This window comes from Trichomycterus rosablanca, chromosome 17, assembly GCF_030014385.1.
Source record: "Trichomycterus rosablanca isolate fTriRos1 chromosome 17, fTriRos1.hap1, whole genome shotgun sequence".
In the NCBI taxonomy this organism is placed as follows: domain Eukaryota; kingdom Metazoa; phylum Chordata; class Actinopteri; order Siluriformes; family Trichomycteridae; genus Trichomycterus; species Trichomycterus rosablanca.
The window spans coordinates 10,126,828-10,148,810 of NC_086004.1; the positions used below are offsets into that span (position 1 = coordinate 10,126,828).

The 21,983-nt window shown below is 40.6% G+C and overlaps 1 protein-coding gene across 1 annotated transcript in view; it reads right to left on the bottom strand.

Moving 5' to 3' along the window:
* The window catches only part of galnt18b (UDP-N-acetyl-alpha-D-galactosamine:polypeptide N-acetylgalactosaminyltransferase 18b), a 130,130-nt gene extending 109,246 nt beyond the window's left edge, over positions 1-20,884 (bottom strand). The window contains exon 1 of the mRNA XM_063012425.1: positions 20,388-20,884. Within this exon, the coding sequence (XP_062868495.1) occupies positions 20,388-20,625 (238 nt within the window). The 5' untranslated portion in view covers positions 20,626-20,884. The remainder of the gene's footprint in view (positions 1-20,387) is intronic.
* Between the last annotated feature and the right edge of the window lie 1,099 nt (positions 20,885-21,983).

Sequence of the window (21,983 nt, forward strand, 5' to 3'; positions counted from 1 at the left end):
AATTGGCAGTGCCTACAGCAGCCACTAATTGGCCATCGTGTCTGCTAGGGTGGGCAGGATGACTGGACTATGTGGGTGGTGTCTTGAAACGCTGTGCAAGGACCCTGATTAGCAGATAGAGGTGCCTGTGCAGAATGCATGGAAGAAAAGAAGGGGCCGCAATGACTGCGCAAGTGTCAGAGCAACATACCCTCCTCGAATGCAATCAGGGATCCCCCAGCAGCGAAAGAAAGATTGACTACACGAAATCGGGAGAAAAATGGGAGAAAATGCATTAAAAAAGGTAATTAAAAGTAGTTTTATAATGTTTAGGTACAGTATCATATATAAGCATACATATACATATAAATCAATTATAATAATATACATTAATTATATAATATTATAAATAAAATACATTAAATATATAGATATATTTTATATATCCAGCTCATATAAAGGAATATATAAAATTATATTATTTACAATATAATTTAATATATATATTTGTAATAATTTATTAAATATTAACTATAAGCATATTATTGTAGATTTGAAATACAAATGTTAAACTGTGTCAGTATTTGCTGTTTCAGGAGCAAAAACTGCCGTAAAATGCTGGATTATAATAAATTTAACCTAACTGTGAATGAATAAACCATTAAATCTCTGAACCTGCAATTTTACATAAAATTAATTCATTGTTTCAAAATCTTGGCAAAACAAATTAATTCAAAATCAATTTTGTAGGTGGTGCAGGGGTAAAAACACGCTAGCACACCAAAGCTGGGATTTCGAATACATCATATTGTATTTCAGCTCTGCCATCCGCCTGGAATTGGTGGCCACATGAACAACGATTGGATATATCGTTATCGTTAGAGGTGCAATATGCGACCTCTGCTGGGTGATTGATGGTGCCGGTGCAGAGTTGGGGAATAGTGTGTTGATCAGGGTGTGGCTCCCCGTGCACAATGCTGATCCACATGTGAACTCGCAGTCGGTACTGCATACGTGTCGGAGGGGGCATGTGTCAGTTGCAAAGCTCCTCAGTCAGCAGTGGAGGGTTGAAGTGTAACACAATCAGGGTAATTGGATACGACTAGATTAGGGGAGAAAATTAGGGGAAAAAATCACTTTGTGTAATAAAAAAGTAAAATATTTTGATCACCTCACCCTATTTATATCATACTGTTTCTTTGTGTACAACAAATACATTAATAAAAGCACATTTACTCTGTGTTACTGAAATGTAACAAGAAAATATGACACTTGGCTTTTATAAGAACAAAAAATAATCTAACATGGATTTACATAAACCTGACTGGAGTAGAAAACATGTCCTGAGCGTCAAGCAGAAAAACTGTTTACATTGTAAAGACGAGGAAATCCACACCTAACACAAACAGTCTAATAGGACTTCCTCCAGTAAGCCGGCTGTGAGATCTGTAATCAGTTATTACGAGGCTTCACTGCCTCCACTGAGGGAAACTACCACCTAGGATCAGAAAAGGTCCATTCCAGAATGTGCTGTAGAATTATGTTGATTGTTTTTGACCAGCGTGTATTGATTTTTTTTCAGGACGGTGTAATACTGGTTTAGACTTAGCATTAGACTTGTGTGTACACAGCATCCGGAAGCTTCTGGCATGTCACAAATCAGAGTACCTCCAAGGCTGGTGGATGAGAGGCACCTTGCTGTGTTATTATTACAGAGATAAAATGAATTGCCCCGAGGCTGGCAGTGCCAGCTGGAAAAGCTGCAGCTAACATGTACCTCTAACCTCTAAATCATTAGATTTTTCTATCACAGTTTTTAGAAATTAAAGGAAACGAGGCAGTGTCTTATTAGATGGTAGGATAACAAACACCAGGGTCGCTCAGGTGGCGCAGCGGTAAAGTATGCTAGCTCACCAGAGTTGGGGTTTCGAATACATCGTATCGAACCTCAGCTCTGCCTTTCCGACTGGGCTGGGCGGCAGTATGAACAACGATTGGCTGTTGTTCAGGGTTGTTACGGGTAAGAAAGTCGGATCATGGGTCCTCATAACTGGTGCGACTGCGGCCCCTGCTGGCTGACTGATGGTGCCTGCACAGGGCTGAGGAATAATGCTGATGGGGGTGTGGCCCTCCGTGCACAGTGCCTGTCAAGTATATGAACTCGACTCGTGCAGGTAAAAAATGCAGTCTGTACTGACTGTGCGTACCAGAGGGGGCGAATGTCAGTTGAGAGGCGTCCTCAGTCAGCGGTGAAGGGTCGAATCAGTATAGAGGACGCAATCAGGGTAATTGGACACGACTAGACCGGGGGATAAAAATTGGGGGAAAAAAAGGGGAAAAAAATATGAATAAAAAAACAAACACCAGAAGCCAGAATTAAACATAAACTCGACGTTTTTCCTTTAATTTGTCACCACCTGTCTGTCTTAGTAAGATGTTGGACCACCGCAATCCACCAAATCACCTTTAATGCACCTTGGCATAGGTGCCACACGTCCGGAATGGAACTGATGGGATGTAACAGCAATTTTCTCAGAAGATATTCCCTGTATTGGTATTCTGAGGATACACACACACACACACACACACACACTTGCACAAATTGCGATTTCAAAGAGATTCTTGTGAGGATCGAGACAATTTATCCAAAGGAAAAGGCCATAAATGCACCGCAATACCAGTAAAAGCTCTTTTTCATCAACATAGATGTCTTTAAGCTGTTATTCATAACAACATCTTTGCTACTGATATGTGTTACTGCTTTGCTGTGCCTTTATTGTGCCTATACTGTTTAACACCACACGTTAACCTAAATCAAACTGAGACACCATATTCAAGCCTACATACTCCTCTTTAAAATTTTCATTCTTATATTTATACCTACATGTTCACATTAAAACCATGTTATCAGCTCCACTTACCATATAGAAGCACTTTGTAGTTCTACAATTACTGACTGTAGTCCATCTGTTTCTCTGCATGCTTTGTTAGCCCCCTTTCATGCTGTTCTTCAATGGTCAGGACTCTCCCAAGACCACCACAGAGCAGGTATTATTTAGGTGGTGGATCATTCTCAGCACTGCAGTGACACTGACATGGTGGTGGTGTGTTAGTGTGTGTTGTGCTGGTATGAGTGGATCAGACCTCACTGTCACTGCTGGACTGAGAATAGTCCACCAACCAAAAATATCCAGCCAACAGCGCCATGTGGGCAGCGTCCTGTGACCACTGATGAAGGTCTAGAAGATGACCAAGTCAAACAGCAGCAATAGATGAGCGATCGTCTCTGACTTTACATCTACAAGGTGGACCAACTAGGTAGGAGTGTCTAATAGAGTGGACAGTATGTGGACACTGTATTTAAAAACTCCAGCAGCGCTGCTGGGTCTGATCCACTCATACCTGATCCAGCACAACACACACTAACACACCACCACCATGTCAGTGTCACTGCAGTGCTGAGAATGATCCACCAGCCAAGTAATACCTGCTCTGTGGTGGTCCTGGGAGAGTCCTGACCATTAAAGAACAGCATGAAATGGGGCTAACAAAGCATGCAGAGAAACAGATGGACTACAGTCGGTAATTGTAGAACTACAAAGTGCTTCTATATGGTAAGTGGAGCTGATAAAATGGACAGTGAGTGTAGAAACAAGGAGGTGGTTTTAATGTTATATCTTTGTTTATGAATTTACATCATCCTACCATCTAATAATTACAAAAACTAAAGAGGTTAAAGACTTGTTTTCTTCACGCAGGCTGATTTCCTTAATTAGTTTAAAATGAATCCTGTCCATAATTTTTACAAATAAAATAATCTAACAGGTAGATTATCCCATCCCCATTTTACAGTGATTGCCTTGCTGATTGCCTTGGTGTCATGAACACAGCTGCAGTTTATCTGCATCTGGTTTTGGAAGGTTACATTCATGACAGGACAAGTAATTACTGGTTACATAAGATTCATCAGTTCAAGTTTTTAATGTCAAACACAGTCATGGACAATTTTGTATCTCCAATTAACCTCACTGCATGTCTTTGGACTGTGGGAGGAAACCGGAGCCTCTGGAGGAAACCCACACAGACACGGCAGAGCATGCAAACTCCACACAGAAAGGACCTTGACCGCCCCACATTGGAATCGAACCCAGGATCTTCTCTTTTGGCTCCTGTAATTATGAAATACACTGTTAAAAGTTGGCACAGTAGTCTAATGTGCTAGCTCATCACCACAAGGAGTCTGAGAGTTTGGCTTCTCAGTGGCGCAATAGGCTGTGTCTAATGCCTAGTTCACACTACACGATTTTTGCCCTGATTTTCGCTCGCAGACTGGTCAGCGCTAGATTTGCCGGCTCGGGGGCAACTCGGCGTTCGCTCGGCGATCGAAACTCGGCTCTCGATCGCTATGTGTGAACTGCTCAACAACTCAATCTGAGCGTCTTGCCGAGTGCTTGGCAATTGAAGAGAGATATCTAGCATGTCAAATATCTGGATCTGAGTTGCCCGACTGGCAATGAGTGCTATGTCGAACAGCCAATGAGAACGCAAGATACGGTGTGAGGGGAAATGCGGGGTAGGAGTGGGACAGGGGCATAATATAGTTTATATCAGAATACATCGGCGCACACACAAGTTTTACGGTATTTCTGACCTGATCGTTCTCTACAAAACATAACACCAACGCTGCACTGCAAAAATCTTTATTAACCTCCAACTCACTATAGAATAATCCATGCTGTTCACGTTGCCAAATCCACTCAGATTCATTTATTTTTCCTCTTTGCTTTTACGCTGCACATCAGCGCACACACTTTGATCGCTCGCTTCTTGTTGACGTGCATTTTTGGACGTGGTGTCGTTAAACCCCTCTTCACTTCTGGCGTGTGTTTTCGTAGTCGGTGATAGATGGTGTAGTGTGAAACCCCCTATCGCCGATCGATCGGTCGTGTAGTGTGAAAGCCACACCGACTTGAAAGACTCCCGATTACAAGAGATCCAGTCGTGTCGTGTGAACTGTACAGTGACCTGACGACTTGGAAAGGGAGGGCATCTAAAACTGATGAGGAATCTGCAAAAGCACCTGCACAGGTCAAAGGAGGCCTTCATTAGCCCGTGACCCGTCTCGGCCAGTGTGGGTGTGGTGCATGAAGAATTTGACTGCCTTCAAAAGCAAATTACAAAAGCAAAAAAAATACATGACGTATCTACTATAGGATGCGCAAATCCTAGAAAAGTGTTTAGAAAAAGCTGCTTAGTGCCACTGGTTTGTAGAGAGAGGATATGTCTGAGGAATTCTACAAATCTTCACCAACAAAAGAAGCAAAAGTGTGTTTTGGAAAGGCCTCACTGAGCTCCTCACCGAGCTGTACGGGGAAAAAATCATTTTCCCTGAAGTGTTCCGACTGGAGAGATCTGCCCTGATGCAATCTGTCTGTCGAAACCCTTTGAGAAATGACAGCCGTGGATGCCTGTGCCAAAGGATGAAACCGGTCTAGAGCGGCAGCAGGAGGATGTCTGAAAAGTAATCAGCCGAATATAGCTGCTTCTCATCTCATTTGTTTCTCTGAGATCAGGCAGTTTGTGCCACCGTGTCTGTCAGAAACCTCACACAGCACAGCAGGTTTATCTGACCTCTTACACTTCAGTACGTCCCCGTGAAATGAGCAAAACACACAAACAGCAGCTACAAAAAAGTAAAGACACGTTATCAGGCATCTAATAGAAGACAATACATATATTTATCAGAAAAAAATTTACCAGAATGCGATAAAATATACAGATTTCGGCAGTACGTCGTTTATGTCGAGCAGTGTGCCGCTCAGGTGGCGCAGCGGTAAAAACACACGCTGCAAACCGGAGAGGATCTCGAGTACGTCATATCGAACCCAGCTCTGCCTTGCCGACCGAGGCTGAGCGGCTATACGAACAACGATTGGCCTGTTGTTCGGATGGGCGGGACTAAGGTCGGAAGTGGGTCTCTCTCTGTCAGACTGGTGCGGTTACGACCTCTGCTGGCTGATTAGAGGCGCCTACACGGAGATGAGGAAGGAGTGCTCTTAGGGTGTGTCTCTCCGCACGCAATGCTAGGTGGCGCAACACTCGTCAGTGTGTTGGTGGCAAGATGCATACGGCTTGCTGCTCACGTGTCGGAGGGGATGTTAGGAGGGGGTTAGCTTCGATCTCCTCGGTCAGGGCAGGGATCGGCAGAGGCAGAGAGGATGCGTGATGCAAATTGGGCAATTGGACGCGCTAAAGAGGGAGAAAAAGGGGAGAAAATGCATTAAAAAAATAAATAAAACATTTATGTGGAGCAGTGTTAAATTCCACTAGCCCACTACCACTGGGATACAGGGTTTAACCAGTCAAGCATCTACATACAGGCATTATTGGCTATGTCTGGGTGTTCCAGAGGTTTGAATCCTGGGCCGGGCTCACAAATACAGAAGTCACATGGTGTGACGTGAACCTATCAGTGCACCTTTAGTACCAGTCCCAAGCCTGGATATACAGAAATGGTTGCGCCAGGAAAGGCGAATGATCCACTTTGGATCGCACTGGCCCTCTCGCAACCATTTCAAAACCAAGTGCTATGATTTAAAAAAATAATGGGCTGCCGTCATTAAGTGCATGTTCAAAAAAAAAAAGGAAAGCAGGAACAGGAACAGGACACCCTAGCAACTATTAACAATTGAGGTGAATTAGGGTCGACCAGCTGCTACCACACTACCCACACTACCACAGAGAGTGTTGTGTACAGAAAATAAAGACTACATTTTACAACATACCCACAAATCTTGCAAGTTCACGATCCACAACAACACAAGGATAAACATCTACATTAAAATTAGCATTAAATTTGGTTCCAGAAACTTGTACCTTTACATGTGCAGCATTTAGCAGACGATTTAATCCAAAGAGACCTACAATGACTGATACAGTTTTAGCAATTAAGGGGTTAAGAGCCTTGCTCAGGGGTCCAACAGTGGCAGCTTGGTGGTGGTAAGTCTTGAACCAGCAACCTTCTGATTACTAGTCGAGTACCTTAACAGCTGAGTGTGACGAATGGGCCAAGACGTGACAACGGGGCGGACACACACGCAGAGATGCTTAAAGTATTTAATAATAACAAAACATAAGACATGGTTACACAAGACAGATTGGAACAAGCTAAACTAAGCTAAAAGCTAAACTAAAATGCTATGCTAACTGCTAACGCTAATCTAAACACATATAATGTGACTAAACTATCCTGAACCTAAGCTAACAATGCTAAACATTAACTGACTAACACAAAACATGAACAAGACTAAACAAGAAGCATGAGCAAGGACTAGAAAAGAGCATGGACTAGAAAAAAGAATGGACTAGAAAAAAGAATGGACTAGAAAAGAGCATGGACTAGACAAGAGCACAGAACCAAACAAACATGAACATGAATACCAAACCGACATGACAAAGTCAAAACAGTCTCCACTGAAGGATCCACAGCTGCTTGCTTAAATGCTGTGAGCATTATACCTCAAACAAGGTGCAGCTGTGGATCACTAGCGGTAGACCTATCAGAATTGAGAAGGCCTAGGCTTGACATCCTACACAAACCACCTCCAACATGAGCTACCCCTGTCCTGTTTACAAATCAAGTAACTTAAAATATAAGACAATTTAATCAGAACCTGTATTTGTAAAATATAATATAATTTTAGATTAATGTAGAGCGATGAAAGTGTGGACCGAAACACTAGACTGGACATGACCTCTGCTTGGGACCATTAAAAACACCTGGGGGCTCAGCGGAAAAATACGCTAGCACACCTGAGCTGACGCTCAAACTAGTGAGTCTGAATCTCAGCTCTGCTACCAGCAGACTGGGCGCTACACGGACAATGCTTGGCTCGTTTATAGGGTTGAATGCCGGAAAGGGTTCCTCATAAGTGATGCAATTACGACCACGATTGATGGCGCCTGCACAGAGAGGGGGGATGATGAGGATCAATGCGTGACTCTCCGTGCGTGAGACTGATCCATATATGAATCCACCTCGTGCAGGCGAAAAGAAGCAGCTGGCTACTGCACATGTGTCGGAGGGGGAGTGTGTCAGTCACGGGTCTCCTTGGTCAAGAGTGGAGAGAAAGCGTAATGCAATTGGTAAGGATGTAACGATGCACCACAAGACAGTTAAAAATCGATTCACTTGTGTAACGATTCAAATCGGTTTACATGTATAATGAATCGATATTCACTTTAAACAGCAGAGAACACTGGCGCTATTCACCTCACCTGGTTGACGTCACTACAGGGTTGCCAGATCCAGAATTTTCCAGTCAAATGTATGTATGTGAGGATACTTTCTTTATTTGTATTATTTATTTATTTACTTAATGTGGGATTTTTTTACACAAAAAGGGAAATGTGCAGGATTGTTTTGCATAGTTTGTACCTACCTCAGAAATAAAAGGGTATTCATTACTTAGATAAATAGAAGATAAGCACAAATACAGTATTTTTTTTCAAGAGAAATAATAAAAGGAAACTTTGTCATAATTTGTCTTCAATTTCATTTTGTTTAAAAAAATCGGGGAAAAAATCGTATCGTGAACCAAGTATCGAGAATCGCTTCGCATCGTGGGTATATGAGTGTATCGTTACATCCCTAGCAATTGGATAATTGGATATGACTAGATTGTGAGGACAATTAGGAAAGTTATGATGGCAGAAAAGAACTCGCAGTAGTTGCGTTCCTCTCAGGTCCACTTCGTGTAGGCATCATAAGTAAATGAGGACAAGCCCAAGCTCAGACATTGTGGCAGCAGCTAATCTGCCAAAATACAAAAGCCCTTTTGTTACAGTTTTTAAGCCAACTGGAGGGATTTGAGAGGAACAAAGTGGCAGCCCCGGGTCTGTTGTTCCCAAATCAGTGGAGGAAGAAGCTGGGGCAAACTCATTATCAGAGCTTTGAATAAAGCCAGCAGCTGCTAACATGAAGTGCAGTGTTCTGTAAATGACATGTTTACGCTTCTAAACAAGAGAATTAAAAAAAAAAAAAAAGTAGCATTTTCCTAAATTTTATCATCTACTTTTAATTCGACTACATTAATTTGAACATCCAGAACTTGACATTAAAAAAGACCTGCAAATGTGGGTCGTTTATTATGCTACTTTTAATTAAGGGAAAAATTCATCAATTATCATCTAATTAGGGTCGCGGGGGGGGGGGGGGGGGGGGGGGGGGGTGCTGGAGCCTATCCCAGTTTTTCAATGGACGCAAGGCACACAGTAACACCCTGGATGGGGCGCCAGTCCATCGCAGGGAAGACACACATACACACACCCATTCACCTATAGGGCAATTCAGTGTCTCCAATGAACCTGACTGCATGTTTTTGGACTGTGGGAGGAAACCGGAGCTCCCAGAGGAAACCCACGCAGACACAGGGAGAATAAGCAAACTCCACACAGAAAGGACCCGGACCGCCCCGCCTGGGGATCGAACCCAGGACCTTTTTGTTGTGAGTCACCATACCGCCTGTAGCATTTCAACCACTTACAATTTTTTTTTATTATCAATCAAGTTTGAGAAATAATGTGTGTTCTAAGGCTACAATAGACATACATCAGTGGAAAAAGGTATATGGACACCTGACCATGGGCTTGTCGGACACCCTATTCCAAAAGCATGGGAATTAAAATACAAACACCCCCTTCCCCCAGTCTCCACAACATTGTGATATGTGTCTGTAAGAATTATGGCCATTCATCAAAAAATAAGCTTTCATCTGACCACTTACTACACGTCCAGTGCCACCCTGAACAGGGGCGCAACACAAAATCACACGTTCTATCATGTACTTCTAGTGTCAATGTAGCATTGCATGTTTTTGGAAAACATGAAAACGTTAACTGGGGTAACTGGAAGAAAGAAACGACCCATGACCCATGTTGCTGAGCGGAGCAATTGTTACCACTAAACACCGTTTGTTTGTTGGTTTATTAAAGCAATAAGCCACGAGAAACCGTGCATTACTGTGATTTTAGCACGGGGAAAACTTCTTTCCCCGATCTAAAATCATAACAGTAATGCACGGTCTCGAGTGGCTTATTGCTTTTATAAAACGGCGGTCAACAAAAAATATAATAAATACAACAATGTTTAATTCATAAATGTATTTATCGTGTATAAACTTACAATAAAGCATTCTTCCGCGACGCAAAATAGTTCGATTAACAGTGTTGCTAGGCAACATGAGGGCGAAAATAACATTAACTTTTTCGATTCAGTGGCGTATTAATATGGAATGATGTGAGGTGGTCATAGGTGTGCGTTTATCGGGGATTTTACAACGGCTTCGAACGCGGCTCAGCCAATCAGATTTTAGGACCGGAACTATCCGTTTTATAATAGGATTTTAACGTCATGTTTTACACTTTTAGTTACAATCATGACAGGAACGGTAGTTACTCATTACACAAGACTTATCAGTTCACAAGGTTATATCGAACACACTCATGGACAATTTAATTTCTCCAATTCACCTCACTTGCATGTCTTTGGACTGTGGGAGGAAACCGGAGCACCCGGAGTAAACCCAAGCAGACACGGGGAGAACATGCAAACTCCTCACAGAAAGGACCCAGACCACCAAACCTGGGGATCGAACCCAGGACCTTCTTGCTGTGAGGTGACAGTGCTACCCACTTAGCCACACTGAAGGTTGTTTAATTTAAACAAGCTTTTTTTCATGTTTATACTTCATGCTAAAATAAAAGTATTTATTTATTTATTGAAGTTTTAACGCCACTTTAACACATATCTGTGTCTTTTTTTTTAAAAACAGTAAAGCTGGGAAATAAACAAACTCACTTAAGGCGTGAAAAAGAAAAAAAGTGAGATTTTTTTCATCTCGAACCAGGATTAATTACGTTTATCACATCAGCACTAAGTCAGTGTGAAATCCTGAGCAATATGAAGCAGATAAAATCATTTATGTAATTATCCGTCAGTATGAGCCCCTGTGGGGTGAAACTGATAGCGCGGGCTTATATTAGTCCAGAGGGATTTAGTTTGCAGTCCATAATTCCTGTAATATTGTACATTAGCATCTAACATGGAATTAAAATGCCATCAGAGCATGTGTTAGAAAGATGAAGATTAGTGAATTCACTAATATGTGAATATTTAACACGTGTCAATTTTATACTAACAATTATGAGTGGTGTATTTTTATTTCTTGTTGGCTTTGTCAGCCTTATATAACATATACACTGAACTGATGCACCTTCACCTTATCAAACTTCCTATCAGCTCAGTACAATATGATGTAATAGTATGGATCTTTCCATCCACCTTCTACAATTTGCATAAAACCTAAAAGGTATAGCCAACAATTTATTAAATCAATATATTTACATATACACTGATCCTTGTTTCTAAACTCATTGTCCATTTTATCAGCTCACGTTGTGGTTCTACAATTACTGACTGTAATCCATCTGTTTCTCTGCATGCTTTGTTAGCCCCCTTTCATGCTGTTCTTCAATGGTCAGGACTCTCCGAGGACCACTACATAGTAGGTATTACTTGGGTGGTGGATCATTCAGAGCACTGCAGTGACACTGACATGGTGGTTGTGTGTTAGTGTGTGTTGTGCTGGTATGAGTGGATCAAACACAGAAATGCTGATGGAGTTTTTAAACACCTCACTGTCACTGCTGGACTGAGAATAGTCCACCAACCAAAAACATCCAGCCAACAGCGCCCCGTGGGCAGCGTCCTGTGACCGCTGATGAAGGTCTAGAAGATGACCAACTCAAACAGCAGCAATAGATGAGCGACTCTCTGACTTTACATCTACAAGGTGGACCAACTAGGTAGGAGTGTCTAACAGAGTGAACAGTGAGTGGACATAGTATTTAAAAACTCCAACGGCACTGCTGTGTCTTATCCACTCATACCAGCACAACACACACTAACACACCACCACCATGTCAGTGTCACTGCAGTGCTGAGAAGAACATTGAAGAACAGCATGAAAGGGGGCTAACAAAGCATGCAGAGAAACAGATGGACTACAGTCAGTAATTGTAGAACTACAAAGTGCTTCTATATGGTAAGTGGAGCTGATAAAAATGGACAGTGAGTGTAGAAACAAGGAGGTGGTTTTAATAATTATTATTATTGTTATGGCTGATCAGTATATATATATATATAGTCAAAAGACATTGCGGTATACACCATATGACCACGTGAAGCATGCGGAAACCCGACCATGGAGCATCCTGTTCTAAAACTGTGGACTGTGGACACTGATATGTAGTTGGCCCCCTGTTTGTGGTTAGCCTCCACTCTCCTGTTACTAATGGTTGTGACACCTTAATGATTAGAAAAGGTGGCCACACACTTTCGGCTCCAACTTCCATCTACACTTTAAATTCACACAATGTCTTTTCACTGGCATAAGCATAAAAATCTACATTTTACTCAACATATATTCATGCAACACAGATAATTAATATTAGTACTTTGTATCAAAGCTGTTGGTGGCAAATACAGCATGTCTTGGGTGAGAAATAATTAACTTTTTGCAGTTCTCTTTGCAGTGAAGTTTTGACCTATTACTTCTGGTGATTTTTTTTATTTAATTACACAGGGACACCAAGGTCCAAAGCCAGACTCACAAATGCAACATCATCCATACAATTAAATGCAATGGTTTATATACAGTATATATATATATATAAACAGGGCAAGCCGTAGCCTAGTGGTTAAGGCACAGGACTAGTAGTCCAAAGGTCGCTGGTTCAAGCCCCACCACTGCCAGGTTGCTGCTGTTGGGCCCTTGAGCAAGGCCCTTAACCCTCAGTTGCTCAGACTGTATACTGTAACTGTAATGTAAGTCGCTTTGGATAAAGGTGTCTGTTAAATGCCGAAGATGTAAGAAGATATACACCAATGAGGCATAACATTATGACCACATTTCTAATATTGTGTTGGTCCCCCTTTGGCTGCAAAAACAGCCCTGACCCGTCGAGGCATGGACTCCACTAGACCCCCAAGGATTTGTCCTCACACTCATATGAGTGTGAGGTGGGGCCTGCATGGATCGGACTTGTTTGTCCAGAACATCCCACAGATGCTCAATTGGAGGCCAAGTCACCACCTCAAACTCGTTGTTGTGCTCCTGATACCATTCCTGAACCATTTTTGCCTGGGCACCTTGACTGGTCTGCAGCTATGCAGCCCCAAACGCAACAAACTGTGATGCACTGTGTATTCTGACACCTTTCTATCAGAACCAGCATTAACTTCTTCAGCTATTTGAGCTACAGTAGCTCGTCTGTTGGATCGGACCACACGGGCCAGCCTTCGCTCCCCACGTACGTCAATGAGCCTTGGCTGCCCATGACCACTTTTGATAGATACTGACCACTGCAGACTGGGAAAACCCCACAAGAGCTACAGTTTTGGAGATGCTCTGACCCAGTCGTCTAGCCATCTCAATTTGGCCCTTGTCAAAATCACTCAAATCCTTACGCCTGCCCATTTTTCCTGCTTCTAACATCAACTATGAGGATAAAATGTTCACTTGCTGCCTAATATATCCCACCTACTAACAGGTGCTGTAATGAAGAGATAATCAGTGTTATTCACATCACCTGTCAGTGGCCATAATGTTATGCCTAGTCGGTGTATATCTATATCTATATATATATATATATATACTGTATATATATATACAGTGTATCACAAAAGTGAGTACACCCCTCACATTTCTGCAAATATTTTATTATATCTTTTCATGGGACAACACTATAGAAATAAAACTTGGATATAACTTAGAGTAGTCAGTGTACAGCTTGTATAGCAGTGTAGATTTACTGTCTTCTGAAAATAACTCAACACACAGCCATTAATGTCTAAATGGCTGGCAACATAAGTGAGTACACCCCACAGTGAACATGTCCAAATTGTGCCCAAAGTGTCAATATTTTGTGTGACCACCATTATTATCCAGCACTGCCTTAACCCTCCTGGGCATGGAATTCACCAGAGCTGCACAGGTTGCTACTGGAATCCTCTTCCACTCCTCCATGATGACATCACGGAGCTGGTGGATGTTAGACACCTTGAACTCCTCCACCTTCCACTTGAGGATGCGCCACAGGTGCTCAATTGGGTTTAGTCCATCACCTTTACCTTCAGCTTCCTCAGCAAGGCAGTTGTCATCTTGGAGGTTGTGTTTGGGGTCGTTATCCTGTTGGAAAACTGCCATGAGGCCCAGTTTTCGAAGGGAGGGGATCATGCTCTGTTTCAGAATGTCACAGTACATGTTGGAATTCATGGTTCCCTCAATGAACTGCAGCTCCCCAGTGCCAGCAACACTCATGCAGCCCAAGACCATGATGCTACCACCACCATGCTTGACTGTAGGCAAGATACAGTTGTCTTGGTACTTCTCACCAGGGCGCCGCCACACATGCTGGACACCATCTGAGCCAAACAAGTTTATCTTGGTCTCGTCAGACCACAGGGCATTCCAGTAATCCATGTTCTTGGACTGCTTGTCTTCAGCAAACTGTTTGCGGGCTTTCTTGTGCGTCAGCTTCCTTCTGGGATGACGACCATGCAGACCGAGTTGATGCAGTGTGCGGCGTATGGTCTGAGCACTGACAGGCTGACCTCCCACGTCTTCAACCTCTGCAGCAATGTTGGCAGCACTCATGTAACTATTTTTTAAAGCCAACCTCTGGATATGACGCCGAACACGTGGACTCAACTTCTTTGGTCGACCCTGGCGAAGCCTGTTCCGAGTGGAACCTGTCCTGGAAAACCGCTGTATGACCTTGGCCACCATGCTGTAGCTCAGTTTCAGGGTGTTAGCAATCTTCTTATAGCCCAGGCCATCTTTGTGGAGAGCAACAATTCTATTTCTCACATCCTCAGAGAGTTCTTTGCCATGAGGTGCCATGTTGAATATCCAGTGGCCAGTATGAGAGAATTGTACCCAAAACACCAAATTTAACAGCTCTGCTCCCCATTTACACCTGGGACCTTGACACATGACACCAGGGAGGGACAACGACACATTTGGGCACAATTTGGACATGTTCACTGTGGGGTGTACTCACTTATGTTGCCAGCTATTTAGACATTAATGGCTGTGTGTTGAGTTATTTTCAGAAGACAGTAAATCTACACTGCTATACAAGCTGTACACTGACTACTCTAAGTTATATCCAAGTTTCATGTCTATAGTGTTGTCCCATGAAAAGATATAATGAAATATTTGCAGAAATGTGAGGGGTGTACTCACTTTTGTGATACACTGTATATACATATATATATATATGTATATACATATATACTGTATTCGAACACTTGCTGCTCATTGTTTAGGGAACTGGACTATAAATCAGAAGCTCCTCCACCCAGTTCCCACTGCTGGACCCCTGAGCAGGACCCTTTATCTTCAATTATTTGCATTGTATTCAATCTGAATTTGCAATTTGCTTTGGATAAATGTGTCTGCTAAATGCTGTAAATGTAATTTAATGAAACTCTAGACCACCGTGACAAGTACGTCTCTTAACCGTATGTAAAGTGTAGTTCCTAAAGGCATAACAGAATGATTGGAAATTGATTAGCCCTGGCTGTTGCGTTGAGGCCGGTGTGCTATTTTAAGTGCAGATGCAGTTACAGTACGGTTATTATGTGACACTGTGAGGATGGAACAGCAATCATCTATGCAGCAGGAACTAAAACCATATGAAAGAGTCATGCTGAGGATGTAAACTCTTTAAATGTAGGTTACAGTGCCAGCTCCATCCAGCTGAACTAAAGTAAACACACAAGGTGTCCATTAAACAGTGGGAGTCACACCAAGGAACCGGAATATAACATTACACTAGTTCATCAGGTTAAATGTTGCACAAATTCAGCAACTATGTCACAAATTAGCTTTAGACAAAGCTATGTGGAAGTACACGTTTATTTCAGAAGTAACCCTGTTCGGATACACAGAACTGAGTGTAATTTACAGAAGTCAGGTAATCTGGGACATCAGGCTTAAGGTTTTGCATCATGTGCACTTTAAATATTAGCGACCAATCATCAGATTGAAGATCACATTATTACATGATTGCTACAAATGTCCTTTACATGAAACAAGCATTTTGATTGGTCTCAAAAAACAAGATTGGCAGATCAATTGATTTATTGATTGATTGATTTACATTATTGATCCCAGGAGATAAATTGCAGTGTTACAGCATTTACAATTACAAGCATCACACAAACACACATTGATATATGCAAAGAAATAAAATAACATTTAAAATTAAATGTAATGCAAAAATAAATTTATATACATGTAAAAATATATAAAAATATAGAGATATAAGAATATAAGAACATATAACAAAGAACAAATAACTAAAAGGGTAAGTCTAAAAGGTGCAGTTTATAGACGTGTGCGATTGCAAAAATTTAAAAGAAATCACTGCTCCTTGGACATGCAATGTAAGCCATGAAGCATGTTAATATTCTATTTATGGTAATAAGAGATAAGGTAATAAGAGAACTGCAAATAAAACAATGAGTGTATCACACCAATCATGTTTGCAGGACGTTGTATTTTATTACTTACAATTATTAATTAATTATTAATTACTAGGGATGTAACGATGCACCACAAAACAATTACAAATCGATTCACATGTGTAACAATTTAATTCGGTTTACATGTATAATGAATCGATATTCACTTTAAACAGCAGAGGGCACTGGCACTATTCACCTCGCCTGGTTGACGTCACTACAGGGTAGGTTTATTAATGTGAGGATACTTTGTTTATTTGTATTATTCATTTATTTATTTAATGTGGGATTTATTTCATTTCAGTTTTTTTTACACAAAAAGGGAAATGTGCAGCATTGTTTTGCATAGTTTGTACCTACCTCAGAAATAAAAGGGCATTCATTATTTAAATAATTAAAAGATAAGCACAAATATAGTATTTTATTTTATTTTTTTAAAGAGAAATAATAAAAGGAAACTTTGTCATAATTTTTCTTCAATTTCATTTTGTTTAAAAAATAAGAAAAAAAATCGTATCGTGAACCCAGTATCGTGAATCGCATCGCATCGTGGGTAGAGTGTATCGTTACATCCCTATTAATTACAATACGCTTCGCTTTTTACTGGATATGATTTTCAGTAGTTCAGCTAAAATGGGACACTTTTCTGAAATGAAATGAGCAGGTTTCTAGGCTACCATGTGTCATGAAATCATATCATGAGTTACTATGTTCTTGTGTGCCACGGTGTCATATTACAGAATTCAGTTTGGCTACATCCAATGACAACAATAATTCAAACCTAAGAGCTTAAATTATGTAGGTAGTATGTTTTTAGTATTAAATCTTAACTTTTGCTGTATGTATCCGCACATATGTGTAGTGGGTAGAATTACAGCCTCCCACGTGCCTACATTAATGATTTATTCAATTAATAAATTAATTAAACTGATTTGTTTGGTGTCCTCTTTAATTTCATTGACTCTTCCATTTTAGCTTATTAGCTGTCTCATTTTTACATAACTACTGTCATCTCACAGCAATAAGGTCCTGGGTTCGATTCCCAGGTGGAGCGGTTTCTTTGCGGTCCTTTCTGTGAGGAGTTTGCATGTTCTCCCCGTGTATGTGTGGGTTTCCTCCGGAGCTCCGGTTTCCTCCCACAGTCCAAAAACATGCAGTCAGGTTAACTTGAAATACTGGTGTGTGTTTGTGTGAATGTGTGTGTGTTTGCTCCGTGATGGACTGGCAACCTGCCCTGCATTTCGCCCAGTGAATCGGACCCAAAGCGACCCTGAATAGGATAAAGCAGTGGTCATTTTTTTAACTAAGGTAGCAGTTCTTGATGTGTTTGAAGGTCCAATGATTCACTTTCTTTAAAAGAAATATACCAGATATCTATTTCAAATTTTAAACAATAACTAAAATAGAATTTTAGGTGGTTTTTCTTGGTAAATTACCTGACTTCACCCTAGGAGTTTTAGACCCTTTGTTGGCAGACAGATCAAACAAATATAAACAAATGCATTTTAGAACAGTATTTATGATCATGGTTATGAGTGTTATAATCACAGCTAGGTATACTTTAGTAAACAGCAGTACCTTGTATTTTACTTGGCAACCCACTTTATTTAAAGAAATATACCAGATATACATTATAAAATGAAAAAACACTTAAGGTCGTCTTTAGGTGTAGAATTTTAGGTGGTTTTCTTGATAATCTACCAAAAAGTGTCCCAAATTACCTGACTTCACCCTAGGTGAGCTTTAGACCCTTAATATAAACAAATACATTTTAGAACAGTATTTATGATCATGGTTATGGTAGGTATACTATAATAAACAGCAGTATCTTGTATTTTACTTGGCAACTCACTTTCTTTAAAGAAAGATACCAGATATACATTACAATTTTTAAAAAGAAAAATAACACTTAAGGTAGACTTTTAGGTGTAGAATTTTAGGTGGTTTTCTTGATAATCTACCAATAAGTGTGCCAAATTACCTGACTTCACCCCGGGTGAGTTTTAGACTCTTTGTTAGTGGACAGATATAAACAAACAAATATAATTTAGAACAGTATTTATGATCATGGGTTAGGAGTGTTATAATCGCAGGTAGGAATACTACAGTAAACAGCAATACCTTGTATTTTACTTTAAAGAAATATACCAGATATTCATTACAATTTTTAAAATAAGGTCGCCTTTAGGTGTAGAATTTTAGGTGGTTTCTACCAAAAAGTGTCCCAAATTACCTGACTTTACCCTAAGTGAGTTTTAGACCCTTAATATAAACAAATACATTTTAGAACAGTATTTATGATCATGGTTATGAGTGTTATAATCGCAGGTAGGTATACTATAGTAAACAGCAGTATCTTGTATTTTACTTGGCAACTCACTTTCTTTAAAGAAATATACCAAATATACATTACAATTTTTAAATAAAAATAACACCTAATGTAGTCTTTTAGGTGTAGAATTTTAGGGGGTTTTCTACCAAAAAGTGTCCCAAATTACCTGACTTCAACCCGGGTGAGTTTTAGACTCTTTGTTAGTGGACAGATATAAAAAAACAAATATAAACAAATATATTTTAGAACAGTATTTATGATCATGGGTTATGAGTGTTATAATCACAGGTAGGTATACTATAGTAAACAGCAGTACCTTGTATTTTACTTTAAAGAAATATATCAGATATACGTTACAATTTTTAAAATGAAAAATAACACTTAAGGTCGTCTTTAGGTGTAGAATTTTAGGTGGTTTTCTACCAAAAAGTGTCACGAATTACCTGACTTCACCCTAGGTGAGTTCTAGACCCTTAATATAAACAAATACATTTTATAACAGTATTTATGATCATGGTTATGAGTGTTATAACCACAGGTATCCATCATAAAATTAGAAAAAACACTTAATGTAGTCTTTTAGGTGTAGAATTTTAGGTGGTTTTCTTGGGAATCTTCCAAAAGTGTCCCAAATTATATGACTTCACCCTAGGTAAGTTCCATAATATAAACAAATATATTTTAGAACAGTATTTATGATCATAAGTGTTATAATTGCAGGTAGGTATACTATAGTAAAAAGCAGTACCTTGTATCTTACTTTAAAGAAATATATCAGATATACATTACAATTTTTAATATGAAAAATAACACTTAAGGTCGTCTTTTAGGTGTAGAATTTTAGGTGGTTTTCTACCAAAAAGTGTCCCAAATAACCTGACTTCACCCCGGGTGAGTTTTAGACCCTTTTTTTAGTGGAGAGATCAAACAAATATAAACAAATGCAACAAATACATGGTTATGAGTGTTATAATCGCAGCTAGGTATACTATAGTAAACAGCAGTACCTTGTATTTTACTTGGCAACCCACTTTATTTAAAGAAATATACCAGATATACATTATAAAATGAAAAAACAAAGACTTAAGGTCGTCTTTAGGTGTAGAATTTTAGGTGGTTTTCTTTGTAATCTACCAAAAAGTGTCCCAAATTACCTGACTTCACCCTAGGTGAGCTTTAGACCCTTAATATAAACAAATACATTTTAGAACAGTATTTATGATCATGGTTATGAGTGTTATAATCACAGGTATCCATTATAAAATAAAAAAATAACACATCATGTAGTCTTTTAGGTGTAGAATTTTAGGTGGTTTTTTTGGGAATCTACCAAAAAGTGTCCCAAATTACCTGAATTCACCCTAGGTGAGTTTTAGAACCTTTGCTGGTGGACAGATCGAACAAATATAAACAAATGCAACTAATGCATGGTTATGCATGGAGCGTTATAACCGCAAGTAGGTATACTATAGTAAACAGCACTACCTTGTATATGCTGGTTGACCACATTCTCCAGCCGGTCCAGTCTCTCTATAATCCGCAGAGTTTCCCCCTTCTTATCCCCCTCCAACTTCTTCACCGGGACGGGCAGCGGTACTTTGATGTAGACGTTAGCGATGTAATTAGTGACCCACCCGACATAAAGCAAGCACACGATGTTGGTCATGCCGCTCAATATGACACATGTCGATACCAAAGTTTTGGTTCTCCTGGTGCACGCCATTCCAACATGCCTGCGCACACGCGCACACCTAAGCAGCTCTGCAGCACGAGCAGCGGAACAGCCGAGTCACCTCACCGCTTCACTCCTTTCTCACTTATTCACCGGCTGTTTAAAGTGTCATTCCACACGGTCACTGCAGCTCTCACTCTTTTTCACTCTCACTCTCTCACTTCCACTCTGCGCTCACACTTTCATCCTCAAGTTTAGTTATTTTAGCTCCTGCACAATCACGCGCGCTGTCCTGTTCCGACATGCACCCGCACCCGCGCGCCTGCCATCGCCTGCGCGCATGCAGCAGCGTCTCTATAGGAACGACGAGGGAAGGTGAGAGCGCAGTGCTGACAGCCAATCAGATGAGACCGTGAGTCGCTTTTAATTAGACAGTGAGCCAATGAGAATGGGAAGGGGGTGGGGTGCTATTAGTGAGCCGTTACTAATAAAGTGCGCTTTATCAGGAAAATACAGTGTCCACATATTAAAGAAAATGTTATAAACCATAAGTTTAACGTCAAACACAGTCATGGACAATTTTATATCTCCAATTCACCTCACTTGCACGTCTTTGGACTGTGGGAGGAAACCGGAGCTCCCGGAGGAAACCCACACGAACACGGGGAGAACATGCAAACTCCACACAGAAAGGACACAGACCGCTCCAGCTGGGAATCGAACCCAGGACCTTCTTGCTGTGAGGCAACAGTGCTACCCACTGAACCACTGTGCTGCCCCTTTATAAACGCTGCTAAGATGTAATACACACTCACATAGCATTTTATTAGGTACACCTTTCTAGTACATACGATTGTTAATCATTTTTAAGCTTCACCTTTCATACAAATGAACTTTGTGGGTATACAATTACAGACTGTAGCTCCTTTGCTACAGTCTGTTTTCCTGTACACTTTAACTTTAGATTTTCAATCAACACGGACCCTGATTATACCCTTACTGACCAACTGATCTTTCTCATCACTGCAATGACACTAACACAGTTGTGTCATGACAGGATGGTGTCAGGTGCAGCAGTGTTGTTGGGATTAAAGAAACATCAGGGGACACACGCTATTTACTTTTTTATGCACAGTGTGTGTTTTACTGTTTTACTGTTACTGTTTTATCAATAGACTCTAGAACACTGTTATCCTTATATTTTTGGTAATAGCAAAATTCTCCTCCCAGCATGCACCTGATACACTCATACGGGAACAACACACTACTATTAGTGTAATTGCAGTGGAGGTAAGAACGGTCCAGCACCCAAACAACATCTGGTCAATAAGAGTTATGTGGTGTTTTTTTGATTGATAAATAGGGTACAGTGGGTTGAAAGTGCACAGAGAAACAGATGGGCTATAATC